The sequence below is a fragment of the Aquarana catesbeiana genome, linkage group LG02, assembly GCF_042186555.1.
Source record: "Aquarana catesbeiana isolate 2022-GZ linkage group LG02, ASM4218655v1, whole genome shotgun sequence".
NCBI classification, from domain to species: Eukaryota; Metazoa; Chordata; class Amphibia; order Anura; family Ranidae; genus Aquarana; species Aquarana catesbeiana.
Genome location: NC_133325.1, coordinates 675,812,325 through 675,835,312, shown reverse-complemented (window position 1 = coordinate 675,835,312; position 22,988 = coordinate 675,812,325). Strand labels below are relative to the sequence as shown.

The following is a 22,988-nucleotide window of genomic DNA, read 5'->3' as shown; positions in this document are numbered from 1 at the left end:
TTTGTTCATTATTACTAAATCAAGTGGGCTCAAGCTTGGGTTGTCCAACCAGGGACCCCATAGGTTCTCATACTCGAGGGGGCAGTGTTGGTATATATACTACTCGTTTAAATATTTTTATGGAAGTATACAGCAATTGGCATGTCAAGGTACATAAAAATTCGGTCTGAATTATTTTTGAAAAAAAAAAAAATAGCTGAGTGAATATTTTCAGCATTTATATACACACACATCCCTGTAATGTTTGTAATAAGTACAATGTTTTTTCCCTAAGTATTTCCTGATTGCCAGCTCTATCTAGTGGCCCTAATGCAGTGTTTTTCTGAAATATCACAATCAGGAAAATACCTCATTATGGCCACTAGATGGAACTGAAAATCATAGGAAGTACATAGAAAACAACATTCCCCACATATTAGAAAAAAAAACAGGGATTTTTGCAACGACTGTGCAAATGTAAAGACAGTTAAAACGAAAACCCCATGGGTTTCATCCTCCAATCATGTGCAAGCAAAAATGCAGTTTTTTTTTTATTTTCCTTGCATTGGTTATTGGTTATTCTTTACAAAGTGAAGCTTCACCTCATTTACTAAGCTCTGGAGCAACTGCACTTTGCAGAGTGGACAGTCTATTTGCCTTTAGTAAATCAACCCTATTTGTCATCATTCCACTTATTAATGCAGACAACAATTAGAGGCCTGTTGCCCCCCCCTATAACAAGAAGTCCTTCTGCAAGGACCTGCCTTGCAGAATAATCAGTTATCATTTTATCAAAAGCTGCAGATAGGCCAACCACCAAGCACCAGTGATGTGAGTGGATGGTGTTTGAGTCAAACACTTATATATCCAAAAGTAATAGAATGGTAGGGATGAGTGGAAGGGGAGTATGTGCTGCTGGGGGACTGAGCTTCAAAGCAAACCTATCTTGCTTTTTTTTTTTTCTTCATAAAGATTTTTTCACTAAAACACTCACCTTTGCTACCTTATTGTATATTGTAGACTTTTTTGGGAATCTAGGTCTCTGTTGATTTTGTTTTTTTACGTTTAATGAACACAGAGGACTTGATAAGGACCAACAACATTCAGACTGAAATCAAGCCTCAAAACATTGATTTTATAGAGAAAAAAAATAGTAAATACAATGAATAAAGCAATTAGCAGTGATGAGCAAATTTACAAAAAAGAAAAGCCATTTTGTCCTGGACTGACATGACCAATAGAATAAATATAATATCACACGGCATATGCAAAAATGACCCATCCGGCAAAGATTTTCTCTTTCTCCCTCATCTGTTTGCTATGTTTTTCTAATAGAGTATTTTTTCTTCCTAAATAACCTTTTTTCCACCTTATTTTTCCCATAATGATCCTGAGAATTAAAAGTGCTCTAAAAGCCAACTGGCATAGGTACTGCAATCAGCAGCCTGGTTGCCAGACAAAGATCTAATTTGTATGAGCAGTGCAGGAGTCTTAATCGGCTGGGACAAGAGAAAAGCTTTTATTTTCCATGCAGCAGAAATAAGGTGCACATTAAATGATATCACATTTTTCAAGTGTGAATGCCAATTATTGTGGCTGCTGAAATGCTTAGAGACTGGCGGAATCAAGAAACACACCTTCAAGAGCAAAGAAGAAGCAAATATTAGAAACAAAATTCCTAGTTCTCTGAAGAAACAGTATTTGTAGGGACAATCTTGTGGTCTTATTCACTAACACAGTGCGCAGAGCAATGTTGATACAGGAAGTGCCAACCAGCTACACACCATCTTTTAAAGTGTATCTAATCCCAAGAACAAACATTTAATATATTGCAGCTTACCAGTCCTTCGAAGTCTTGGTTGAATTAATTTCATTTTTCCAGGCTTCTTATTCTTTATTTTCACCCAGTTATCCTGCCAGAAGCACACTTCTTATGCTAGGGTGACACTCACTTACTCAACTTTATCTATGGAGGATCACCATTTTCACCCTAAGACAGGAAGTGTTTATGGAAGCAAGGTGCCCCTCCATTCACATGGAAAACATTGAACAATATTTTCATATTTAAACCGGAGTTCCAGCCACAAAATATATTTTTTTTTTAAGTCAGCAGCTACAAGTACTGTAGCTGCTGACTTTTAATAAGGACACTTACCTGTCCAGGGAGCCCACAGTGTCGGCCCCCTGAGTCCGATTCGTCCATCGGATCAGGTGCAGGCGCCGTAATTCTAACTAAGGGAAACCAGCAGTGGAGCCTTCACAGCCGGTTTCCTGTCAGGCGGCGCTTTGTGAATGGCCAGCTCATCTTCTGGGACACACACAGGACCTAGAAGGCAGAGGGGTGAAGGAGGAGGGCTCGCCGCAGAAGAGGCCCCAGGTCCTGCGCCGCAGCCGAGCTAGGACAGAAGTACACTTGGTACTTCTAAAAAGGTATGAAAGAAATAAATATATATATACATAGATATCAAAAAACGAGTGGTGGTCTTTAATTTAAGACCACCTTGTAAGGCCCCTTTCACACTTATACGACTTCAAAGTCGCACGATTTTACCGCGATTTTGCGGCCGCGATTTTGCCGCTATTTTACCGCGATTTGCCGCGATTTTACCGCGATTTGGGAGCAGTACTACTTTGCCACGTTTTTGGCATTAACAAATTAAAACATACAGTAGTTGGTATGAATCATAAGGGGAAACTCCACGCCAAGTTTTAAATGAAAAAACCGGCGTGGGTTCCCCCCCAGGGGCATACCAGGCCCTTAGGTCTGGTATGGATCTAAGGGGAACCCCCTACGCCGAAAAATCGGCGTGGGGTCCCCCCCAAAATCCATACCAGACCCTCATCCGAGCACGCAGCCCGGCCGGTCAGGAATGGGGGTGGGGACGAGCTAGCGGCCCCCCCCCTCCTGGACCGTACCAGGCCGCATGCCCTCAACATGGGGGGTGGGTGCTTTAGGGCATGGGGGGCACCCTGCGGCCCCCCACCCCAAAGCACCTTGTCCCCATGTTGATGAGGACAAGGGCCTCTTCCCGACAACCCTGGCCGTTGGTTGTCGGGGTCTGTGGGCGGGGGGCTTATCGGAATCTGGGAGCCCCCTTTAATAAGGGGGCCCCCAGATCCCGGCCCCCCACCCTATGTGAATGAGTATGGGGTACATGGTACCCCTACCCATTCACCTAGGGAAAAAAAGCATCAATAAAAAACACAGTACACAGGTTTTTAAAATAATTTATTAGGCAGCTCCGGGATCTTCTTCCACGACGCTCTCTCCAGCCAGAATGGTCTCTGTGCGCTCCGCAACTGACTTATATAGGCGGTGGCCCCGCCCCCTTATGAGGTCACTGTCCCGGGGCATGCTGGGACTGTGCCGTCATAAGGGGGCGTGGTCCTCACCCAGTGACCACGCCTCCTAAAACGTCACAGTCCCAGCATGCCCAGGGACTGTGACGGCATAAGGGGGCGGGGTCACCGCCTATATAAGTCCGGTGCGGAGCGCACAGAGACCATTCTGGCTGGAGAGAGCGTCGTGTCAACATCTCTGGAAGAGAAGAGGGAAGAAGACGATCCAGAGGTCCGGACCACCGCTGGCAAAAGAGCGCCAGAAGATAGCGGTGGAGCCGGCAGAAGATGCGGACGCCGGAGAGACCCCCGAAGTCGGAAGAGGACCCCCGAAGTCGGAAGAAGATCCCGGAGCTGCCTAATAAATTATTTTAAAAACCTGTGTACTGTGTTTTTTATTGATGCTTTTTTTCCCTAGGTGAATGGGTAGGGGTACCATGTACCCCATACTCATTCACATAGGGTGGGGGGCCGGGATCTGGGGGCCCCCTTATTAAAGGGGGCTCCCAGATTCCGATAAGCCCCCCGCCCGCAGACCCCGACAACCAACGGCCAGGGTTGTCGGGAAGAGGCCCTTGTCCTCATCAACATGGGGACAAGGTGCTTTGGGGTGGGGGGGCCCGCAGGGTGCCCCCATGCCCTAAAGCACCCACCCCCCATGTTGAGGGCATGCGGCCTGGTACGGTCCAGGAGGGGGGGGCCGCTAGCTCGTCCCCACCCCCATTCCTGACCGGCCGGGCTGCGTGCTCGGATGAGGGTCTGGTATGGATTTTGGGGGGGACCCCACGCCGATTTTTCGGCGTAGGGGGTTCCCCTTAGATCCATACCAGACCTAAGGGCCTGGTATGCCCCTGGGGGGGAACCCACGCCGGTTTTTTCATTTAAAACTTGGCGTGGAGTTCCCCCTCTGGATTCATACAGCACTGCCTGTCGCTCATCGGGAAAGGAAAACTTTTTTCCTTTCCCGATCAGCGAGGCCAGGCTTGTGCTTACAAAGTCGTGCTGAAGTCGTGTCTATATTATTCAGGCACGACTTGCATGCTACTTCAGGGTTTAACATTGAGGTCTATGGAGTACAACTCGCATAGAAGTTGGACCAAAGTAGTGCAGGGACTACTTTCAAGTCGGCACGACTTAAAGTCGTGCCAATATGAATGGTAGTCATTGAAAATCATGGAGAATGACTTGTCATACGATTTTGCAGTACAAAATCGTGGGACAAGTCGTATAAGTGTGAAAGGGGCCTAAAAGTGGGTGGAACTCTGCTTTAAAATGTGTCTGAACCTAAAAACAAAAATTTATTTTATTGCTGCTTTCCAGTTCTTATATCCAAATCATATCAAATATTGGGTGTTCAGTCAAATTTCACGAAAACAGTAGGAGGGTCTTAAAGGGGCATTAAATACCAGGATTGCATTACATACAGAGTGCAGAGCTGTCACTTGTAAACACAGAAACCAGACTTCTGCGTTTACAAGTGATTGTGGTAAGTAGGCACCAAAGGGTCTGAGCCAGAGGTGGTGGAACTGAGTTCCACCAAGTTCCCCCTGAAAAAAAGCCCTGCTTATATGAGATGTATGCATTAATTTTCTCCATAACAATTCTAACAGACTTGTTGATAACATTAATTGAGATAACACTGTAGAGCTCATGGGAAGCAGAACAGTACTGGACTATCAACAGGCATTTTTTGCACTTATCGAATAGATATAACAAAGCATTTTGGTTAGTATATTTAACAGACTACCAAATAAGAATTATTCTTCGTGTTTATATACACTTTAACAATAAACAATGCAGGTAACCGAAAGCCTAGAAAATAAAGGGAAAAACTTTTTCAAACAATGGACACAGATATTCCATCCTAAAGCCCTGAACACAGGCTGAATGTCGGGAAACATCAGGTGGTTAAAAACAATTGGGTGACATTCGGCCTGTGTGTATGGCGGTCTGTCCGACAGAAGCCGACCGTTTTGCCTGGCTTCTTGTGGATGAGCATGCTCCCGATCAGCACTCTAAGCCAATGGCAGAGCACGCTGATCAGAGTGTTATAGCGGGGGGGCCATCCCCCTGTCAGAACACAACAGCTCAGCAGGGGAGATCGTTGTACTAACTTTGCATAGTTAGTACAGCGTAGTGCGTACCAGGCTTAAGCAACATTATCTAGGGACATTCCAACAAGGTAATTATATGATTATTTTAAGAACAAATTTGTGTCCATTCTATGAACTAAAAACCAGAGAGTGCAAAATCTGGTGCAGCTCTGCATAGAAACCAATCAGCTTCCATGTTTTATTGTCAAAGTTTATATGAACAAGCTGAAGTTAGAAGTGCATTGGCTACCATACACAGATGCACCAGATTTTGCACTCTCCAGTCTTAGTAGATCATCCCCGTCCCTCATTAAACTTCCTAAGAGCAGTTGGACCAAGCCAGTCTCAAGACAGGCAGCTACTGCTTGCATTGTTTCTTTAAATAACCCACAGTGCCCTGGGAATTGTTTGTCAATTAAATAACATATTTTATTAGTAAAATAAATAACGTGCATTTAAAGTAAAAAAATATAAGACAGTTGTTTAAAATTTTAAAATAAGAGAATATAAATAATTTGACTTGACATCATTATAGATCACTTTTCCCTCCATTTATAAAGTAGTATTTATTGGAAATCATTATAAAATATGCTGATCATTGTACGCAACAAAAGTCCCCAGCTGGTTCAGAATTAGCTATTAATCCTGTTTTCATGCAAGTCTTTTTTTTAAAGGACCACAAAAATGTCAAAGCAGATTGTTTATGTAAGCTGTCAATTTGTCAAATTAACAAAACAGATTAAATTTGTAGAAAGAAAACCAAGGTAGAACTTACTTGACTTTCAGGCTGGCCAGCATTGCTTTGTCAATCCTGTAAGAATAAAATCAATAGACCAATTAATTATTTAGCTTTTACTTACTATTCAAACTGCATCAGTGACCTGGAATTGGCTCTCTGCTTAGATGGAGTCACTGTAGCTAAACTCTCTAGCTCATAGATCAACCATAGAAAGAACTTTATCAGCAGATATAGACTGATATAAACACAATGCTGCATTTAAATTCTACGGACAGACATGTACGGAGATAAACATCCAGTAAACATTAAATGGAAACCATTCTTCGTATTTATTAGTAAAGAAGAAGTAGCATGTTGCCTAAAGCAATCAAATTAGATTGCAGCTACCATTTCCCTAAGGCAGAAATTCGAGAGAAGACAAATGACTGGTGAAGATAGGCAAAACACTTTTCTTTGTTTTAACAACTTTTAAGATAATCCACACTGGCATATTGGATTGCTATGTCCCTGAATACATGCATACAAAGTATCAATACATTTATTTTACCCCTTTAGAATAAAACTTACTGTAAACACTCTCTTGGTGGCTCCAGTTGGGATTTCCCTAAAGTAGACTGTATTTCTTGCCACTCCCACAAGGTCACAAGAAAGGTATTAATCTTTTGCAGCTGGATTCACCTATCATTTTATCCTACTAGAGATAATCCCTCAGGAGTATGAAACCAGCATTTGGATATGTAATAGTTTCTGCGAATGGGTGTAAATAAGGATTCCAGTGAGTAGAGGTCACAGCTAAAACCAAATGAGAGACTGAGAGAGAGTGCAACTGCACTTTTCAAAGTTCACAGTGTATTTGCCTTCAGTAAATCAATCCCTAAGAGAGTCCTATCCCTCAGTAAGCTGTGCCTAGGATGGTCTCTGGAGCTTCTTCTCCTTGTTCTGGTTAGGCAGCCTGCATACTCACCTGTCTGCCGACTGGCCATGCTGTCTATTCCCAGCAGTGGCTTGCATCTTAGTTGCTTGGCAATGAAATGCAGCGCTGCACCTCCACTGCCCCAAAGTGCCCCCAGCTCCTCACAACAGTTACTTGCTGCCAGCCTTTACTTCCCCATCTTTCTTGTCAGCTACTGGGTAATGAGTCTAGCCACATGTCCCCAGCTTTATGATTGGTCCTGGCCACATGTCCCCAGCTTTGTGATTGGTTCTGGCCACATGTCCCCAACTTTGTGATAGGTCCATGCTGAAGGAGGTGTCTTTTTAAAGGGTATCAGCCGGTGGTTCTGAATTTGTGATAGTGAGTCCTGCTAACCAAGTGCACCTGACTTTTTTTGTTACTGACCCCTGCCACATACTTGCATACCCTGACTGCTTGCTGCCAATCCTGACCTTTGCTACATTACCAACTTTTTCTACTGTTTGCCACTTTCCCTAACCTTTGTTATGTTCATCATTGTTTCACCATGGTATGCCTTACTAGTAGCTGCCAGCCCAAACTCTTCTAGAGTGCCTTCCATCTTGTTTCTCCCATCACTCTCTTCTATCTTGGTTCCACTAGTGACATGCTGCAGCCAGAATATATATTTTTTTGTATTACTCCCTGAAGGCAACCTCATACTGCCAGGCCTGCTTGTCTTAGGAGCCAAAAGGACAAAAAAAACCCCAAAAAAAAGTAAAAACAAAAAAAAAGTCTGAACTGTTTCAACAATTCCTGTTGAAACAGATTGTTTTGTGGATAGATCTGCCCATGTGCATCTTACTTTTGATGGATATAAATTGATCTCAGTGGTTGCCATTTTTACTTTGCTTGTTGGATTATGTCAGATGCACACTGGAGGTCTTCACCTGCCATTGAGTAAGCCTGATCTTCTGGTGTGTCTCTGTCCTTTAAATGACAGAGGGCTACCACCAAAGCATGCCTGCGCTGAAGTTATTTATTTCTATATTATGCATTGCTAGCTCTGTTGTGGCATCACTTATATCTGTATGTAATGAAAGTTGTTGAAATAGTATAGACTTTCTTTTTGTGCCTCAGTTCTCAATGGCCTGAAACATTGATGGAGCTCTGACCTTGCTCTGCAGGCTTGTTCCAGGCCAGTGACTAAAAAAAAGAGTTGAAAGCCATGACTGGCGGGGAACTATCATTGAAGGGTAGCCTTCATTTATCTCTCATTAGTGGTTTCCTAAAATAACCTACCTGAGGATAAACAGATTCAGCTACTATGTGCTTGTTTTATCTATTATTGACCTTACATGCCATAAATTACAATACTCCTAGTTTATACTGCATAATAGTGTAAACAGTAGTGTTTGAACTAAAAGGAAAATAAAAATGTAATTTAAATCATTGCATGTGATTGTGGCATGGTATGATTAAGATTAAATACTTCATCTTATGAGCACTGCCCTAATGATGCTGATATTTGGAGTTTGGGTACAGATGTCTAATGGGATGTAAACAAATTGTAATTATTTGCTGCAGGTCAAAATGCTACCAATTTCCTTGCAAAAAAGAAACACGTTTAAAGCAGAAATTTTATTTTAAATGAGTAAGAATATGTAAATATGTAATATGTAGACTATGTTACAGGTTTAAAGTCCTAAGCCTTACAGTATGTGTCCAGTCTGGTAACACCACGGTACTATACCAAAACTTCCTTCGTCTTCGCTCTACCTTTAACCTTCTGCACATTCCAACTTACCCCAGTAAATTTGTACCCATGTTTTAAAGTTATCAAACAAAAAATAAAAAATAAAACCCAAATTTTAGCATATGACCATTACACCAAGATCACATGATACTACTGGGACATAGCCGTAATAACCAAACCACACGGTAGAAAGCATCACACAACCAAGAGACTGGCAAGATGGCAACTCTAAGTCAGACAGGTGACACCTCCATCCACGCACAGTTAGATCCCGATAGGGGTGTGTGGGTGGAACAGCTTGATACTCGGTTTCACAGAGAAACTTGTAGTACAAATCAGTATAGAATCCTCCAAGAGAATCTCAAGTCCCCTTTCGGTTCAAAGACCTCTTACCGTTCTACATGTTCTAGTTGATTTATGTAAGTTACTACTCGATTCTCTTTCTTCTTCTTTATCTTTGTATACCGATGATAACATTGCAACTCAACACTGTATTTCAAGATTGTGATGATATTTAGCTCTATGTCTCGTTATATGTAACATGCAGATTCTTTAATAAAAACATTGAAACAAAAAAAAAAAAAAGAAAAGAAAACCCTCAACCCAACATATTTCACCTCTGTCAGGGCTTTGTCAGGGGTGCATAGTGTAGTGTTGTTTCAACCAAAGCGCATGGCCACATGTTTTTTTTCTTTTTAATTCTGTGTTTGATCTCTTTAATACACAAGCACAAATTTACTGGGTTAAGTGTGCTGACCATTCAGGAGGTTAAAGGGAGACATATGAGTGCTGATGGAGGAAGTGTTGGTATAGTGCAGATCAGCTGGGAATGAAGATGGCCAAAAAGTTAGAGAGGTTTTAAAACTAGGCAATGGGGGGGAGGGTCCAGAGGTAGAGATAGTCAGCATGGAACATATTCCAGAGGGTAGTATTGGGGGCATTAGTGGTAGGTTGACCAAAGCACATAAACCCAAGGTAAGTATAGTAGCAAGTCCTAGTTGCAATCTCCGAACACCCAATAAGAGGATAATATGTGACCGGTCTAAACTACGTGGCATGTTCACAAATGCCAGGAGCCTGGCGGACAAGATGGGTGAATTAGAGATACTGCTGTACGATGGAATCCTTATGGGTAGAGCTCCAAAGGGATGAAGCTAAGGGGAAAATAATACTGGGAGTATGCTATAGGCCCCCTAACTTGAGGGAGAAAGGGGAGACAGATCTCCTATCACAATTTGGATTAGCAGCAAGGATAGGGAAGTGTTATCATAATGGGGGATTTTAACTATCCAGACATAGACTGGGCAGAGGGAACCGCGCATTCATCTAAGGCTTGCCAGTTCCTAAATGTCTTGCAGGACAGTTTTATGGGTCAGATGGTAGACGCGCCAACTAGAAATAAAGCGTTACTGGATCTACTGATTACCAACAATACAGACCTGATCATGGATGTGGAAATACGGGGCAATTTAGGTAACAGCGATCACAGGTCAATTGGCTTCAGTATAAATTACACAAATGGGAAACATAAGGGGAATACAAAGACACTGAATTTCAAAAGAGCCAACTTCCCTAAACTACGAACCTTGCTAGAAGACATAAATTGGGACAAAATCTTAGGAACAAAGAACATGGAGGAGAGATGGGTTTGCTTTAAGAGCATATTAAATAAGGGCATTAGCCAATGCATCCCATTGGGTAATAATTTTAAAAGAGCGAACAAAAGTCCTGGATGGCTTAACTCCAATGTAAAAATGCATATAAAAGCAAAGGAAAAGGCCTTCAAAAAATACAAGGTTGAGGGATCATCATCATCAGCATTCAGACTTTATAAAGAATGCAACAAGAAATGTAAGGGTGCAATAATAATGGCTAAGATAGAACATGAAAGACACATAGCGGAAATTCTAAATAAATTCTTTAAGTATGTAAACAGTAAAAAAGGGAGGACAGACCATATTGGCCCCATAAAGAATGAGGAAAGACATCTGGTTACAAAGGATGGGGAGATGGCGAAGGTATTGAATTCATTCTTCTCCTCAGTCTTCACAAGGGAATCGGGGGGCTTCAGTAACCAAACCTGCAGAGTTTATCCTCATGACACATCACAGGAAGCACCTCCATGGCTAACAGAGAACAGAATTAAAATTAGAGTTGGGAAACTTAACATTAAGTAATTGCCACACCATTGTTCCTAATTTTTACTGACAGTCTACTGACCGGAATGGTACCAGCTGATTGGAGAAAAGCCAATGAAGCACCAATATTTAAAAAGGGCCCAAAATACATCCCTGGGAATTACAGACCAGTTAGCCTAACATCAATAGTATGTAAACTCTTGGAGGGGATGATAAGGGACTATATACAAGATTTTAATGATAATGAAAAAGGTATCATTAGCAGTAATCAGCATGGATTCAGGAAGAATAGTTCTTGCCAAAGCAATTTACTAACCTTCTATGAGGAGGTGAGTTGCCAGCTAGATAAAGGAAGGCCTGTAGACATGGTGTATCTGGATTTTGCAAAAGCATTTGACACAGTTCCCCATAAACATTTACTGTACAAAATAAGGTCAGTTGGCATGGACCATAGGGTGAATACATGGATTGAAAACTGGCTACAAGGGCAAGTTCAGAGGGTGGTGATAAATGGGGATTACTCGGAATGGTCAGGGGTGGGTAGTGGGGTCCAACAGGGTTCTGTGCTGGGACCAATCCTATTTAATTTGTTCATAAACGACCTAGAGGATGGGGTAAACTGTTCAATCTCTGTATTTGCAGACGATACTAAGCTAAGCAGGGCAATAACTTCTCTGCAGGAGGTGGAAACCTTGCAAAAAGATCTGAACAAATGAATGGGGTGGGCAACTACATGGCAAATGAGGTTCAATGTAGAAAAATGTAAAAGTTGGCAAAAATATGAATGCAATCCATACACTTGGGGGAGAACCTCTGGGGGAATCTAGGATGGAAAAGGACCTGCGGTCTTAGTAAATGATAGGCTCAGTAATGGCATGCAATGCCAAGCTGCTGATAACAAAGCAAACAGAATATTGGCATGCATTAAAAATGGGATCAACTCCAGAGATAAAACGATAATTCTCCTGCTCTACAAGACTCTGGTCCGGCCACACCTAGAGTATGCTGTCCAGTTCTGGACACCAGTCCTCAGGAAGGATGTACTGGAAATGGAGCGAGTACAAAGAAGGGCAACAAAGCTAATAAAGGGTCTGGAGGATATTAGTTATGAGGAAAGGTTGCGAGCACTGAACTTATTCTCTCTGGAGAAGAGACGTTTGAGAGGGGATATGATTTCAATATACAAATACCATACACAACACACTAGACCACCCTCTGAACACTCCTCCCAGTAATTCCCTGTGTTAGATTAAGTTATGGGGTTTGCAGAAAATACTGTTGCTTGTTAGCGACAATTAGTGAGATCTCCCATTGTTAGAGGAAATATTTTGTCAAAATCCTCCAGCCCTATGGATTGCTGCTCCTGCATGGCACCTGCACTTTCCTATGAGTAAGGTCTTACACTTGGCAGTTTTTTTTTGTTTGTTTGTCTTTTACTTCAGCTTATTCTTATTTGAGCTTTCATGTATACGTTTAATAAAAGTTAAGTTTTAGGCATGGTGGGTTTGATGCGTGGGTTAAGTACATCCCTGTTTTTTGTAAACTTCTGTAATTTCTCACAAAAAGGTCAGTCAAAAGAAACAATACAGTGGATATAAAGAGGATATAATGATGGCAGGTGTCAGGGAACACATCAAAAATAGTGCCTGCATAGCACCTGTAAAGCACCTCTCCAGCTTTCACACTGGAGCGGTGCGCTGGCAGGACGCTAAAAAATGTCCTGCAAGCAGCACCTTAAATACTGTCACCAGTCAGTGTTCCTGATCACCACCACACCAGTTAAATGATGACACTGCACTGGTGACAGTAGGAAAAAAAATTGTGAAGAAAACAGTTTTTTAAAATTTCTTCATTCTCCAAAAAAAAAATTGTGACAAAAAATTACAAATTCAAAATATTTACCATGCCTCTTAGCTTGGACTGTCTACTTTCTTACTTTTTGGGCTGTCAGTACATCAGGTATGATTGATTTTCATATTCATATATATATATAAGTATGCCCCTCACATTTTTGTAAATATTTTATTCTATATTTTATTCTATCTTTTCATGTGACTCATTTTTGTTGCCAGTGTTTTAGACATTAATGGCTGTGTGTTGAGTTATTTTGAGGGGACAGCAAATTTACACTGTTATACAAGCTCTACACTCACTACTTTATATTGTAGCAAAGTGTCATTTCTTCAGAGTTGTCACATGAAAAGATATAATAAAATATTTACAAAAATGTGAGGGGTGTACTCACTTTTGTGAGATACTGTGTATATATATATATATATATATATATATATATATATATATATATATATATATATATATATATATATATATATATATATAAATATATATATATATATATATATATATATATATATATATATATATCATACAGACTAATGCCCTGTACACACGATCGCACATTCCGACAACAAAATCCATCAGACGGATGTTGGCTCAAACTTGTCTTGCATTCACACGGTCACACAAAGTTGGTCGGAAATTCCGAACGTCAAGAACGCGGTGACGTACAACACATACGACGAGTCGGGAAAATTGAATTTCAATAGCCGGTGTGGCTCTTCTGCTTGATTCTGAGCATGCGTGGCACTTTGTGTCTACACACGATCGGAAAATGTGCAATCGGAGCTTGTTGTCGGAAAATTTTAGATCTAGCTCTCAAACTTTGTGCGTCGTTAATTACGATGGAAAAAGTCCGATGGTGCCTACACACGGTCAGAATTTCCGACAACAAGCTCCGATCGCACATTTTCTGTCGGAAAGTCCAACCGTGTGTACAGGGCATTAAGCCCCTTTCACACATTCGGACCGTTTAGGTCCGCCTGTCAGTTTTTTAGGCAGACCTGAACAGACGCTCTATGCATTTCTATGGAGCGACGGGTATCAGCGGTGACATGTCACCGCTGACATCCGATCCCCTCCGCTCCGCTGAGTCCAGATGGCTAGAAACCCTATTTTCCATCTGTTTGGCCGATCAAATGAAAACGAACATGCAGTCCATTTTCATCCGATCCCCCATAGAGGAGAGTGGAGCTCTGACAGGTTTGTCCCTGCACAGTGAGCAGAGACGGACCTGTCAACTGCCGGTTCAGCGGGGATCAGCGGAGCGATCCCTGCTGAGCAAGTGGAGTCCGTCAAAACAGACATGTGTGTGTGAAATGGGCCAGAATTATATACACTGATTTGTGTTCTTTTCACTAAAGAAAGTATACATTTTGGCCTACATTTATGAAAAAATAAAGCTCTATTTGTGTGAAAAAATTATAAAAATTTCATCTGGGTACTGTGTTGTGGAGCAATTGTCAATGTCATCAGGAAGAGGGTGAAAGTGACCAGTATTGAAGTGTTCAAAGTCAGATTTCTGCATAGTAAGCATGTGCTCTTTTTTAAAAAAAATAAGCTATACTGTATATACAGATAAGGAGTTCTGACTTCACTCCTGCAATCCTGTTCTGCACACTTGTGCAGGTATTATCTCACAAACTAGTGAAGTCGCAGACAAGTCAACTACCTTTTTTTAGAAGGTGACCTGCAATGGCAGCCATGTACCACTCGGAAAGTCTACCTGGCTTACTTTGAACCTTTGTGCTCCAACATGAGTGTGGATAAGGCTACGGGGAGCTCAAAGTGAGCACATTGGGGTTAATTCATTAGGAGATTATAGGCTGTGCATTTAGCAAATTGATTGTTCTCTTTGCAAAGTGAATGCTAGTAAATAAAGTGAACCCAAGTTCTCTATGAATACCCAATTATTTGGGCGGGAAATTTAAAATCCAGTTTCAGAAAATTCGTTTTTTATGTAAATCCCACCCAGGCAGGCTACAAAATCATAAAAAGCAGCTTGGGCTGTAATAAATGCCTTCAACACAAAGCAGTCCCCCATACTGTAGTACTTATTTTGACTCCAAGATATACTCAGTCTTCAGGGCTGAATGACGCTGAGCATCATTCAACTTGAAAGACTGAGGATATACTAGAGCTGCACGATTAAGCGTTAATTGAAATCGCGATCTTTTTCCCTTCCCAATCTTCAAAACAGCATGTCGCGATTCTTTTTAACAAGTGCAGAGAGTTCTCACAGCTGAAAAAAAAAATCCAGGCAGCCTGCCAAGTTTAATCACAACACAATAAGTAGAAACAAAGCAAACACAAATCTTTTCGTTCTTTTATCAACGGACATTTAGATATTAAGGCCCCTTTCACACTGGAGGCGTTTTTCAGGTGCCACAGCGCTAAAAATAGCGCCTGCTTAGCGCCTGAAAAAAGCCTCAGCTGGGGTGCTGTGCTTCTTTGCAGAGGTGTAAGAGCAGTGAATACACCACTCCTCCACCGCTCCTCCACCGCTTCTGCCCATTGAAAACAATGGGGCAGCACCACCATACTGCCAGCAAAGCGCCAGCAAAGCGCCGCCGCAGCAGCGTTTTGCGGGCGGATTTAACCCCTTTTCAGGCACTAGCGGGGGCGTTAAAACCTCCCCCCTAGCGGCCGAATAGCGCCACTTAAACAACGGTAAAGCGGTGCTAAGAATAGCAAAAAATTGTGATTCTCATTTTAGCCAGAATCTTGCAGCTCTAGGATATACTATGAATAAATAGGTGTCATAGTACGGGCACCTTTTCATTCATAGTGCATTGGAGTAGAAAATGGCTCTGATGTCATCATCATCAGAAAACTGCTCTAGGCCAGAGAAGAAGCGAAGAGGAAGAAGACCCAGAAAGTCATAGGAGCAGCTTGAAGACATTTGAAAAAGTAAGCTACTTGTTGGGATTTTGGGAACAGATTTTTTTTCCTGCACATGATTGGGTATTCAGGGTGACTAATTTTCACAGTTTGGCCTAGTTCACATGAGGCATACTACAGCACACACCTGTGCGAGACCATATTTACCTGCACAGGGATAGACAGGTGTTTCCTGCATCCCCGTGCAGGAAGTCCTATTAATGCCAACTGTAACGCAATACCTGCACAGACATGGCCGCTGCTCCCAATTTGACATCCGTGTGGGTGCGGCTGTGTGCAGGTGCATGTCCTCGAACTCACACTGCCGTACACCCACACAGATATCAAATTGGAAGCAGTGGCTGTGTCCCTGTAGCAGCTGCGTCCCAACTGACATGAATAGGACTGCCTGGACAGGGACGGACAAAACACCTGTGCATCCCTGTGCAGGTAAACACAGCCTCCCACTCTAGGGAGGCATACTAAACTCTAGTATGCCCAATGAGAATGAGGGCTCACAGTATTCAGAGAACACTGAAAACTACAGGGATTTAGGCTATATTCACCCTAGTACAGGTTGGGGAAGTGCGCAAAATTGGGCACTTTTATGACGCACACAGAGACGCACTGCCTTTTATCAGACATGCATTAATTCTTATTGGTACCCCTACGCACCTACTAATGGATGTGCCAAAATGCATGATTTTGGAAAAGAGCCAGGGACTTATTTTCTGCATTTCTTGCATGTAGGGCAGCGCACTAAAATTAAAGTGACTGTAACCCTCAGATGTGAAACATAAACAAAGCATATCCTTCTATAGTGTGTACTTGCCTCAATTAAGAGCACCAATTGTCATTTCTATCTGCTGCTTTCCTCTGCCATCAGCATGAACTACTTCTGACAAGTTTTCTTGACACCAAGAGTAAAAAGGTGACAGGGGAGGGACCTCCAGCACACAGCCTTTTATTGACAGCCTTAGCATTGTTCATGTGTGCTGTTTGAAGGAGGGGGTGTCCCTTCCTTCCAATCAGCAACCAGAGCTCTCCTCACTGAGCTCTGCAGTGTGTAATTTCAGCTCTCCGCACCCTGTTTTCTGACATCTCAGACAAACTTGATAAATTCTGCACTTTGAATGAATCAAAAAGAAAAGACTGCAGATAAACAGGTAAACTTATGAAGGAGGATTTGTTTCACCTCTGTGGCCAGCCATTTCACTGGGTATATGGAAGGGTTTACAACCACTACAATGGCAGAAATACAAGCACACTCCATTGCACGCAAAAGTATGCACCAAATCTTAGCTAGCAGCGCAGCCAGTTAGAAAAAGTAAATAGTAGCATAAGGGCCCATTCTGATTGATGTGTTGCTGTAACATGCAGAAAAAAATTTACATTTTTATCATGCGTATCCGCAATCAACAGTAATACGTAAAGCTTAGTGCATGATGTTTATGAATGGCACTGCTAAGTACCTAGGCAGCGCACCGCAAAGCATTGATGTTGAAGAAGATTATCTTTGAACTGTGTTACCTTGTGCTTTGTTCTAAAAATACTTGCATGTCCTGCATTTTTACTGTCTCATAACAAATGGTCTGCCTAACAAATACTGCACATTAAACAGGCATGCAATACTGAAACACACTAGTGTAAATGGGCCATAAAGCCAAGTGGCACTTAGCATGCAGGCTGACCTCGCCAAGCCATTTTTAAAGCAGCACTTTAAAATTTGATCGGAATTTGCCTTTCATTTAATGGCAATAGCAATAAGTGTAAATTATTCCAAGCTGCCTATTCTAGAAGCATACTTTTTACATTCTGCAAGCATTTTCTTTTTCGTTGACACATTAGAAAATGTTTGCCAGTGACTTCCACATGCGGCCATATGAAAGACAGACTGCTTCGCACTGCAAGGATGATGGAGATTGCATGAAATCCAGTTGTCTCTCATGAATCTAGCCAAGTGATTTCTGCTGGTATTTGTAAACATGCTGTTAGCGGGACCTGCTGTGAAAATAGTATCAACTACAGATCTAATGTGTCTCAGAGGGTTTCCAATCTCACTAACGTGTATTTAGCAAGCTTTTCTTATTTTATAACTCTTTATTCTTCTAAATTTATCGTAGATATTTGATGTCAGATTACGTTTCTGCATTTATCGGCCTAAACAGAGATGTCATAGTGACAGTGGCAATCACAGACTATCTGCCAGCAAAAAAAAAGAAACATTTTCCATCAGAAGAAAATTGTTGCTGTAAATTAAAAAGCGATCTACTTCCTTGCAGGACATTGCCTAGTGCACAAAAATATGATTAAATAAAAATGCTCTAACAAGGTTTGATGGGTGAACCAATGATAAATGTTATCAGAGATGAGACATGTCACCATCCCACTGAAAGGTATTTGCAGCCTTGTACTACAGAATAGCCTTGCGTGTGGGTGTCCCCCTCAACATATAACCCGGACCCTTATCGTTCGTTTATTTAGCGTCAGGAGGCAGCGGAGCTGTCATTTGGAGGGAGCCAGTGTTGTGTGCGGACCTTTTTTTTTTCGGGTCAGCAGCCAGCGTTTATCATGATTGATGTTGGATCTACACCGGGGATCTATTTTTTTAATAAAGGACTTGACAAAAACTGGCTCCTGTCTGTATTTACACTATCCTTTTTTTTTGGTAAATGAGTAGGGCTACTATGTAACTCATACTCATTCACATGGGGGGGCGGGATCTGGGGGCTTGTTAAAGGGGGCTTCCAGATTCCAATAACCCCCTCGCCTGCAGACCCCCACAGCCACTGGCCAGGGTTGTGGGAAAGAGGCCCTTGCCTCCTTGTACAACATGGGGACAAGGTGCTTTGTTGAGGACTTGTGGCCTGGTATGGTTCAGGAGAGGAGGGCCCATCCCCCCTTTCCTGGCCTGTGAGGCTGCATGCTTGGATAAGGGTCTGGTATGGGCATGGGGGGGAGACATCCATGTCATTTTTTTTTATTTTGGCGTGGGAATCCCCTTAAAATCCATACCTGACCCAAAGGGCCTGCTCTGTATTGGGGGAGGTGTCAGTGTGTTTTTCTGCCGGCAAATCACTCCCAAAAATGCAAAAAAGGAGTTTTTTTCTGCTCCTAGAAGCTAAAGCTAAAGCTTCTAGGAGCAATGGCTCCCCACTGCTATCAATCTATCCAATGAGGACCCGAGACAGCGGCTGGAGTCGCTGGGCTCGTGCACATCACTGGAATGATCGGTTCAGGTAAGAAAAAGGGGGGCTCTGGGGGGGGAGCTGCAGCACAAAATGTTTTTCACTTTAATGCATAGATGCATTAAGGTAAAAAACCATGAGATTTTTACAACGTAATGAACATAGACAAGGTAGTTTGCATTGTGGAAATGTGCATTTCAGCATGCATTGTCACAACACACATATGGGCCCTCAGAGTATACATTGAAATAACTATGGCCATACAAAAGTTTCAAATTTGTAGACTGAGGTCATTTGCTAGGTTAGTCATGTACACACCTGCTCAAAGTATATTTAAAGCCAAAACATATATATTGTTTTGTCCTTTTGGATAGAGTAGGGAAGGGATAAAACCGCTCTCAGTTCTTTGACAACTGAGAGAATATCTTCCAATATGAGGGAAATTGGGCTGTTATCACTGGAGCAAGTTTTCCCATTGGAAGATTTCCCCTCTATTCTGGTTTTGGTGGCAACTCAAAATTTTTGATTTACTTTTTCTTTCAATCCCTGACACAATGGTGATCAGGATTATTAAAAAGCCCCACTTCCCAGTGGGGACACGGAGAGAAATAAAAACCTGACATTGATTTTAACCAGTCATCTAAATAAATAAAACATAAATAAAATTTGCCTTTAGATATACTTTTAATCTAACTTCAAAATTTTGTAAAAGGTGAATCTATACTCACTTAAAGTGATATTAAATTCTATATTTTTTTTTAGCAAATTGTTGATGTAAACACAAATGTATGCTGCTTCTTCATGTTTTTAACTTTTCCTTCCATCTAAATTCAGCCAGTCCCCTGGTTGCTGGTCCCATTTTTTAACTTTAGTTTGGCTCCTTTCCTTAGTAGAGTCTTTTGGAGCCACCCAGAATATGCGCCCCCAGCTGGGACTAGAGCTGAATGTACCTATGTTGTGTATGCATCGCTTACCCCCACAGGAGCCGTTGGAGATGACAACTGCAACAACTCTTTAACCACTTGAGGACCAGTCGCCGCAGTTATACTGCGGCAGGTTGACTCCTCTGGGCGAGCCTTCATAGCTGTACGTCGGCCGCTATAAGAGCACTAGGGGGAGCGCCCCCGTGGTGCTATGATGGAGCTGGTGCACTGCCTGGCGGCCACAATGTTCGCCGCACACACACGATCACTCCTGAGAGAGACAATACGGAGGTCTGTCAATGTAAACAGACAGATCTCCATTCTGTCAGGGGTGAGGAGACTTATCTGTTGTTCCTACTGCTTAGGAACAACGATCGGTCTCCTCCCCCAGTCCCTCCCATCCCCCCACAGTTAGAAAAACTCCCTAGGGCACACATTTAACCCCTTGATCGCCCCTTGGTGTTAACCCCTTCCCTGTCAATGACATTTATACAATATCATATAGTATAAATGTCAATGGTCCCAAAATAGTGTCAAAAGTGTCTGATATGTCCACCGCAATGTGACAATCCTGATACAAATCGGTGATCATCGCCATTATTAATTAAAAAAAAAATTAATAATAAAAATGCCATAAATATATCCCCTATTTTGTTGACGCTATAACTTTTGCACAAACCAATCAATATACGCTTATTGCGATTTTTTTTAACCAAAAATATGTACAAGAATACATATCGGCCTAAACTGTGAAAGAAATTTGTTTTTAAAAAAATATATTTATTATTTATTATATAAATTATATTTATTATTTATTTATTATAGCAAAAAGTAAAAAATATTGTTTTTTTTTTCAATATTGTTACTCTTTTTTTGTTTATAGCGCAAAAAATAAAAAACGCAGAGGTGATCAAATACCACCAAAAGAAAGCTCTATTTGTGTGAAAAAAAGGACGTCAATTTTGTTTGGGTACAGCGTTGCATGATCGCGCAATTGTTAGTTAAAGGGACGCAGTGCTGTATTGCAAAAAAATGGCCTGGTCATTAAGGGGGCAAATCTTCCGGTTCTTAAGTGGTTAAGCTGCTCAGTAACCACTGACAAACTTGGTTATAGGTTGAAGTCTGTTTACACCTGTGTAACTTAAGTGTTAAATAGTACACAAAAAAATGGGACATGAGCAACTGGACACAAAAAATGGGACATGAGCAATTGGATAGTAGATAAACAGATGTATTAAGGTGGTTAAACAATGCATGAATCGATAAGCAGACAACTGAACAGGTTTAAAGATGCAGCACTAGATAATGTAAACACTGACACATAAATGTCAACTGAACTGTGGTAATGCTAATCCGAATTATAACTGGTTTAAACAGGCTTAAAAAATGGCAACATTAACTAATCAAAAATAAATAAAAATGAAGGTCCTTGTGTGCACACTATGCATAGACCCCAATAGAGGGTGGGGTGTATGAGTTCCTGACAATAGGGTACTCCTGAAGGAAGTTATAACATACCGGTGCCTAATTGTCAGAGTTAGCCAGCTTTTGTTAGGGCCCTTCTGTAAGGTGGTGCACATGAAACTGTCTCTTTAAGAGTGTGTAATGGATGGCCAATGGGCACTCCTGGCAGGTGACAGGTCTGGTCCCATATGCTTGGTCGTCAGCTGTAAAATTCTGCTCACAGGCATAATGCCTGATACAAACACCAAAAAGCCCAAGGACAACTGAATCACATAAACAGTACAGGCATATCCCACTTTTAAGTACACAATGCAGTTTATTTACTAAACCTGGAAAGTGCAAAATCAGGCTCACTTCTGCATAGAAACCAATGAGCTTCCAGGTTTTATTACCAAAGCTTAATTGAACAAGCTGGGGTTAGAAGCTCATTGATTTCTATGCAGAAGTGAGCCAGATTTGGCACTTTCCAGCTTTAGTAAATAAACCCCATTGTGTACTTAAAAGTGGGGTATGCTTGTATACTAGTTTCTGATAAGGTGGTTCTGAAAAGATACCGTGTCTTTTGTAGGAGTCTAAAACTCCATCCTGGTGAACTCTAATGCCGCGTACACACGAGCGGACTTTACGGCAGAAAAGGTCCGACGGAACGATTCCGTCGGACATTCCGATCGTGTGTGGGCTTCATCGGACCTTTTCTGTTGAAAATTCCGACGGACCTAGAAATAGAACATGTTTCAAATCCTTCCAACGGACTCAATTCCTTTTGAAAAAAATGTTCTTCTGTATGCTAGTCCAAAAACGACACAAGGGCAGCTATTGGCTACTGGCTATTGAACACACCACATTCTAAACGGTCGGACTTTGGTATGATCGTGTGTAGGCAAGTCTATTTCAGTGGAACTCCGTCAGAAAGTCCGTCAGAGTTCAGTCCGACGAAAAGTCCGCTCGTGTGTACGCGGCATTAGAACACCAGGAAATAAATGTGCAGCAAGGCAGAGCTGTGAGGCAGCATCCAAAGGGACATGATATGTTGTATTAACCATCAAACTGGAATACCAGGGGATCACTTTCCCCATGCTCACTGGACATTGGCTTTGAGAACAAACTTCCTACCAGGAAACAGTGTTTTGCAAAAACACTGTTTTACTAAACAGTGATTTACTAAAAGAAAAGCATAGCCCTGTTCTGAATTGGGAGGAGGAGGAGCATTGGAGAATGCAGATTTCTGTTTCTGAGTCACAGAGGGGATCATGTAGCTATACCAAAAGCCTTCCAATGCGTCACTATTGAATCTTCATGCTGCTTATCAAGAAAATACATTTGAAATGAAACAAGAGAATGACCAGGGATAACAATCTCCTGACCAAACGCAGAGAATAAACAAAAATATTTCATGTCAGATTTGACTAAAAGGGCATCTGACTGAATGATCTAATCACAAAAAGAGCTTGCTATCAGTGTTGCCAACCTACCAGATTGAAATTTACTGACACGACACCCAAAATTTACTGGCACAGCCAAGTTTTTACTGGCATTTCCAAAATTACAGTTTTAAGTGCAAATTTCTGTATTTAGGCTACAAACAAGAACAATACGAAATTAGCAATGTGATTTAAAGGGGTTGTAAATGTTCAGTTTAAAAAACAAACAAACAAACATGTCATACCTCCTCTGTGCAGTTGGTTATGCACAGAGTGGCCCTGATTCTCCTCTTCTGGGGTCCCTCCACGATGCTCCTGG

The 22,988-nt window shown here is 41.8% G+C and overlaps 1 protein-coding gene and 1 long non-coding RNA gene across 10 annotated transcripts in view; one reads left to right on the top strand and one right to left on the bottom strand.

The window, feature by feature from the left end:
* The window catches only part of RAP1GAP2 (RAP1 GTPase activating protein 2), a 1,157,030-nt gene that overhangs the window by 791,575 nt on the left and 342,467 nt on the right, over positions 1-22,988 (bottom strand). For all 9 annotated transcript variants that reach the window (XM_073616723.1, XM_073616725.1, XM_073616724.1 and 6 more), the window contains one exon: positions 6,187-6,222. In XM_073616723.1, the coding sequence (XP_073472824.1) occupies positions 6,187-6,209 (23 nt within the window). In that variant the 5' untranslated portion in view covers positions 6,210-6,222. The remainder of the gene's footprint in view (positions 1-6,186; positions 6,223-22,988) is intronic.
* LOC141129010 (uncharacterized) overlaps positions 1-22,988 on the top strand; it is a 109,906-nt gene that overhangs the window by 6,335 nt on the left and 80,583 nt on the right. The gene's annotated exons all lie outside the window — the stretch shown is intronic.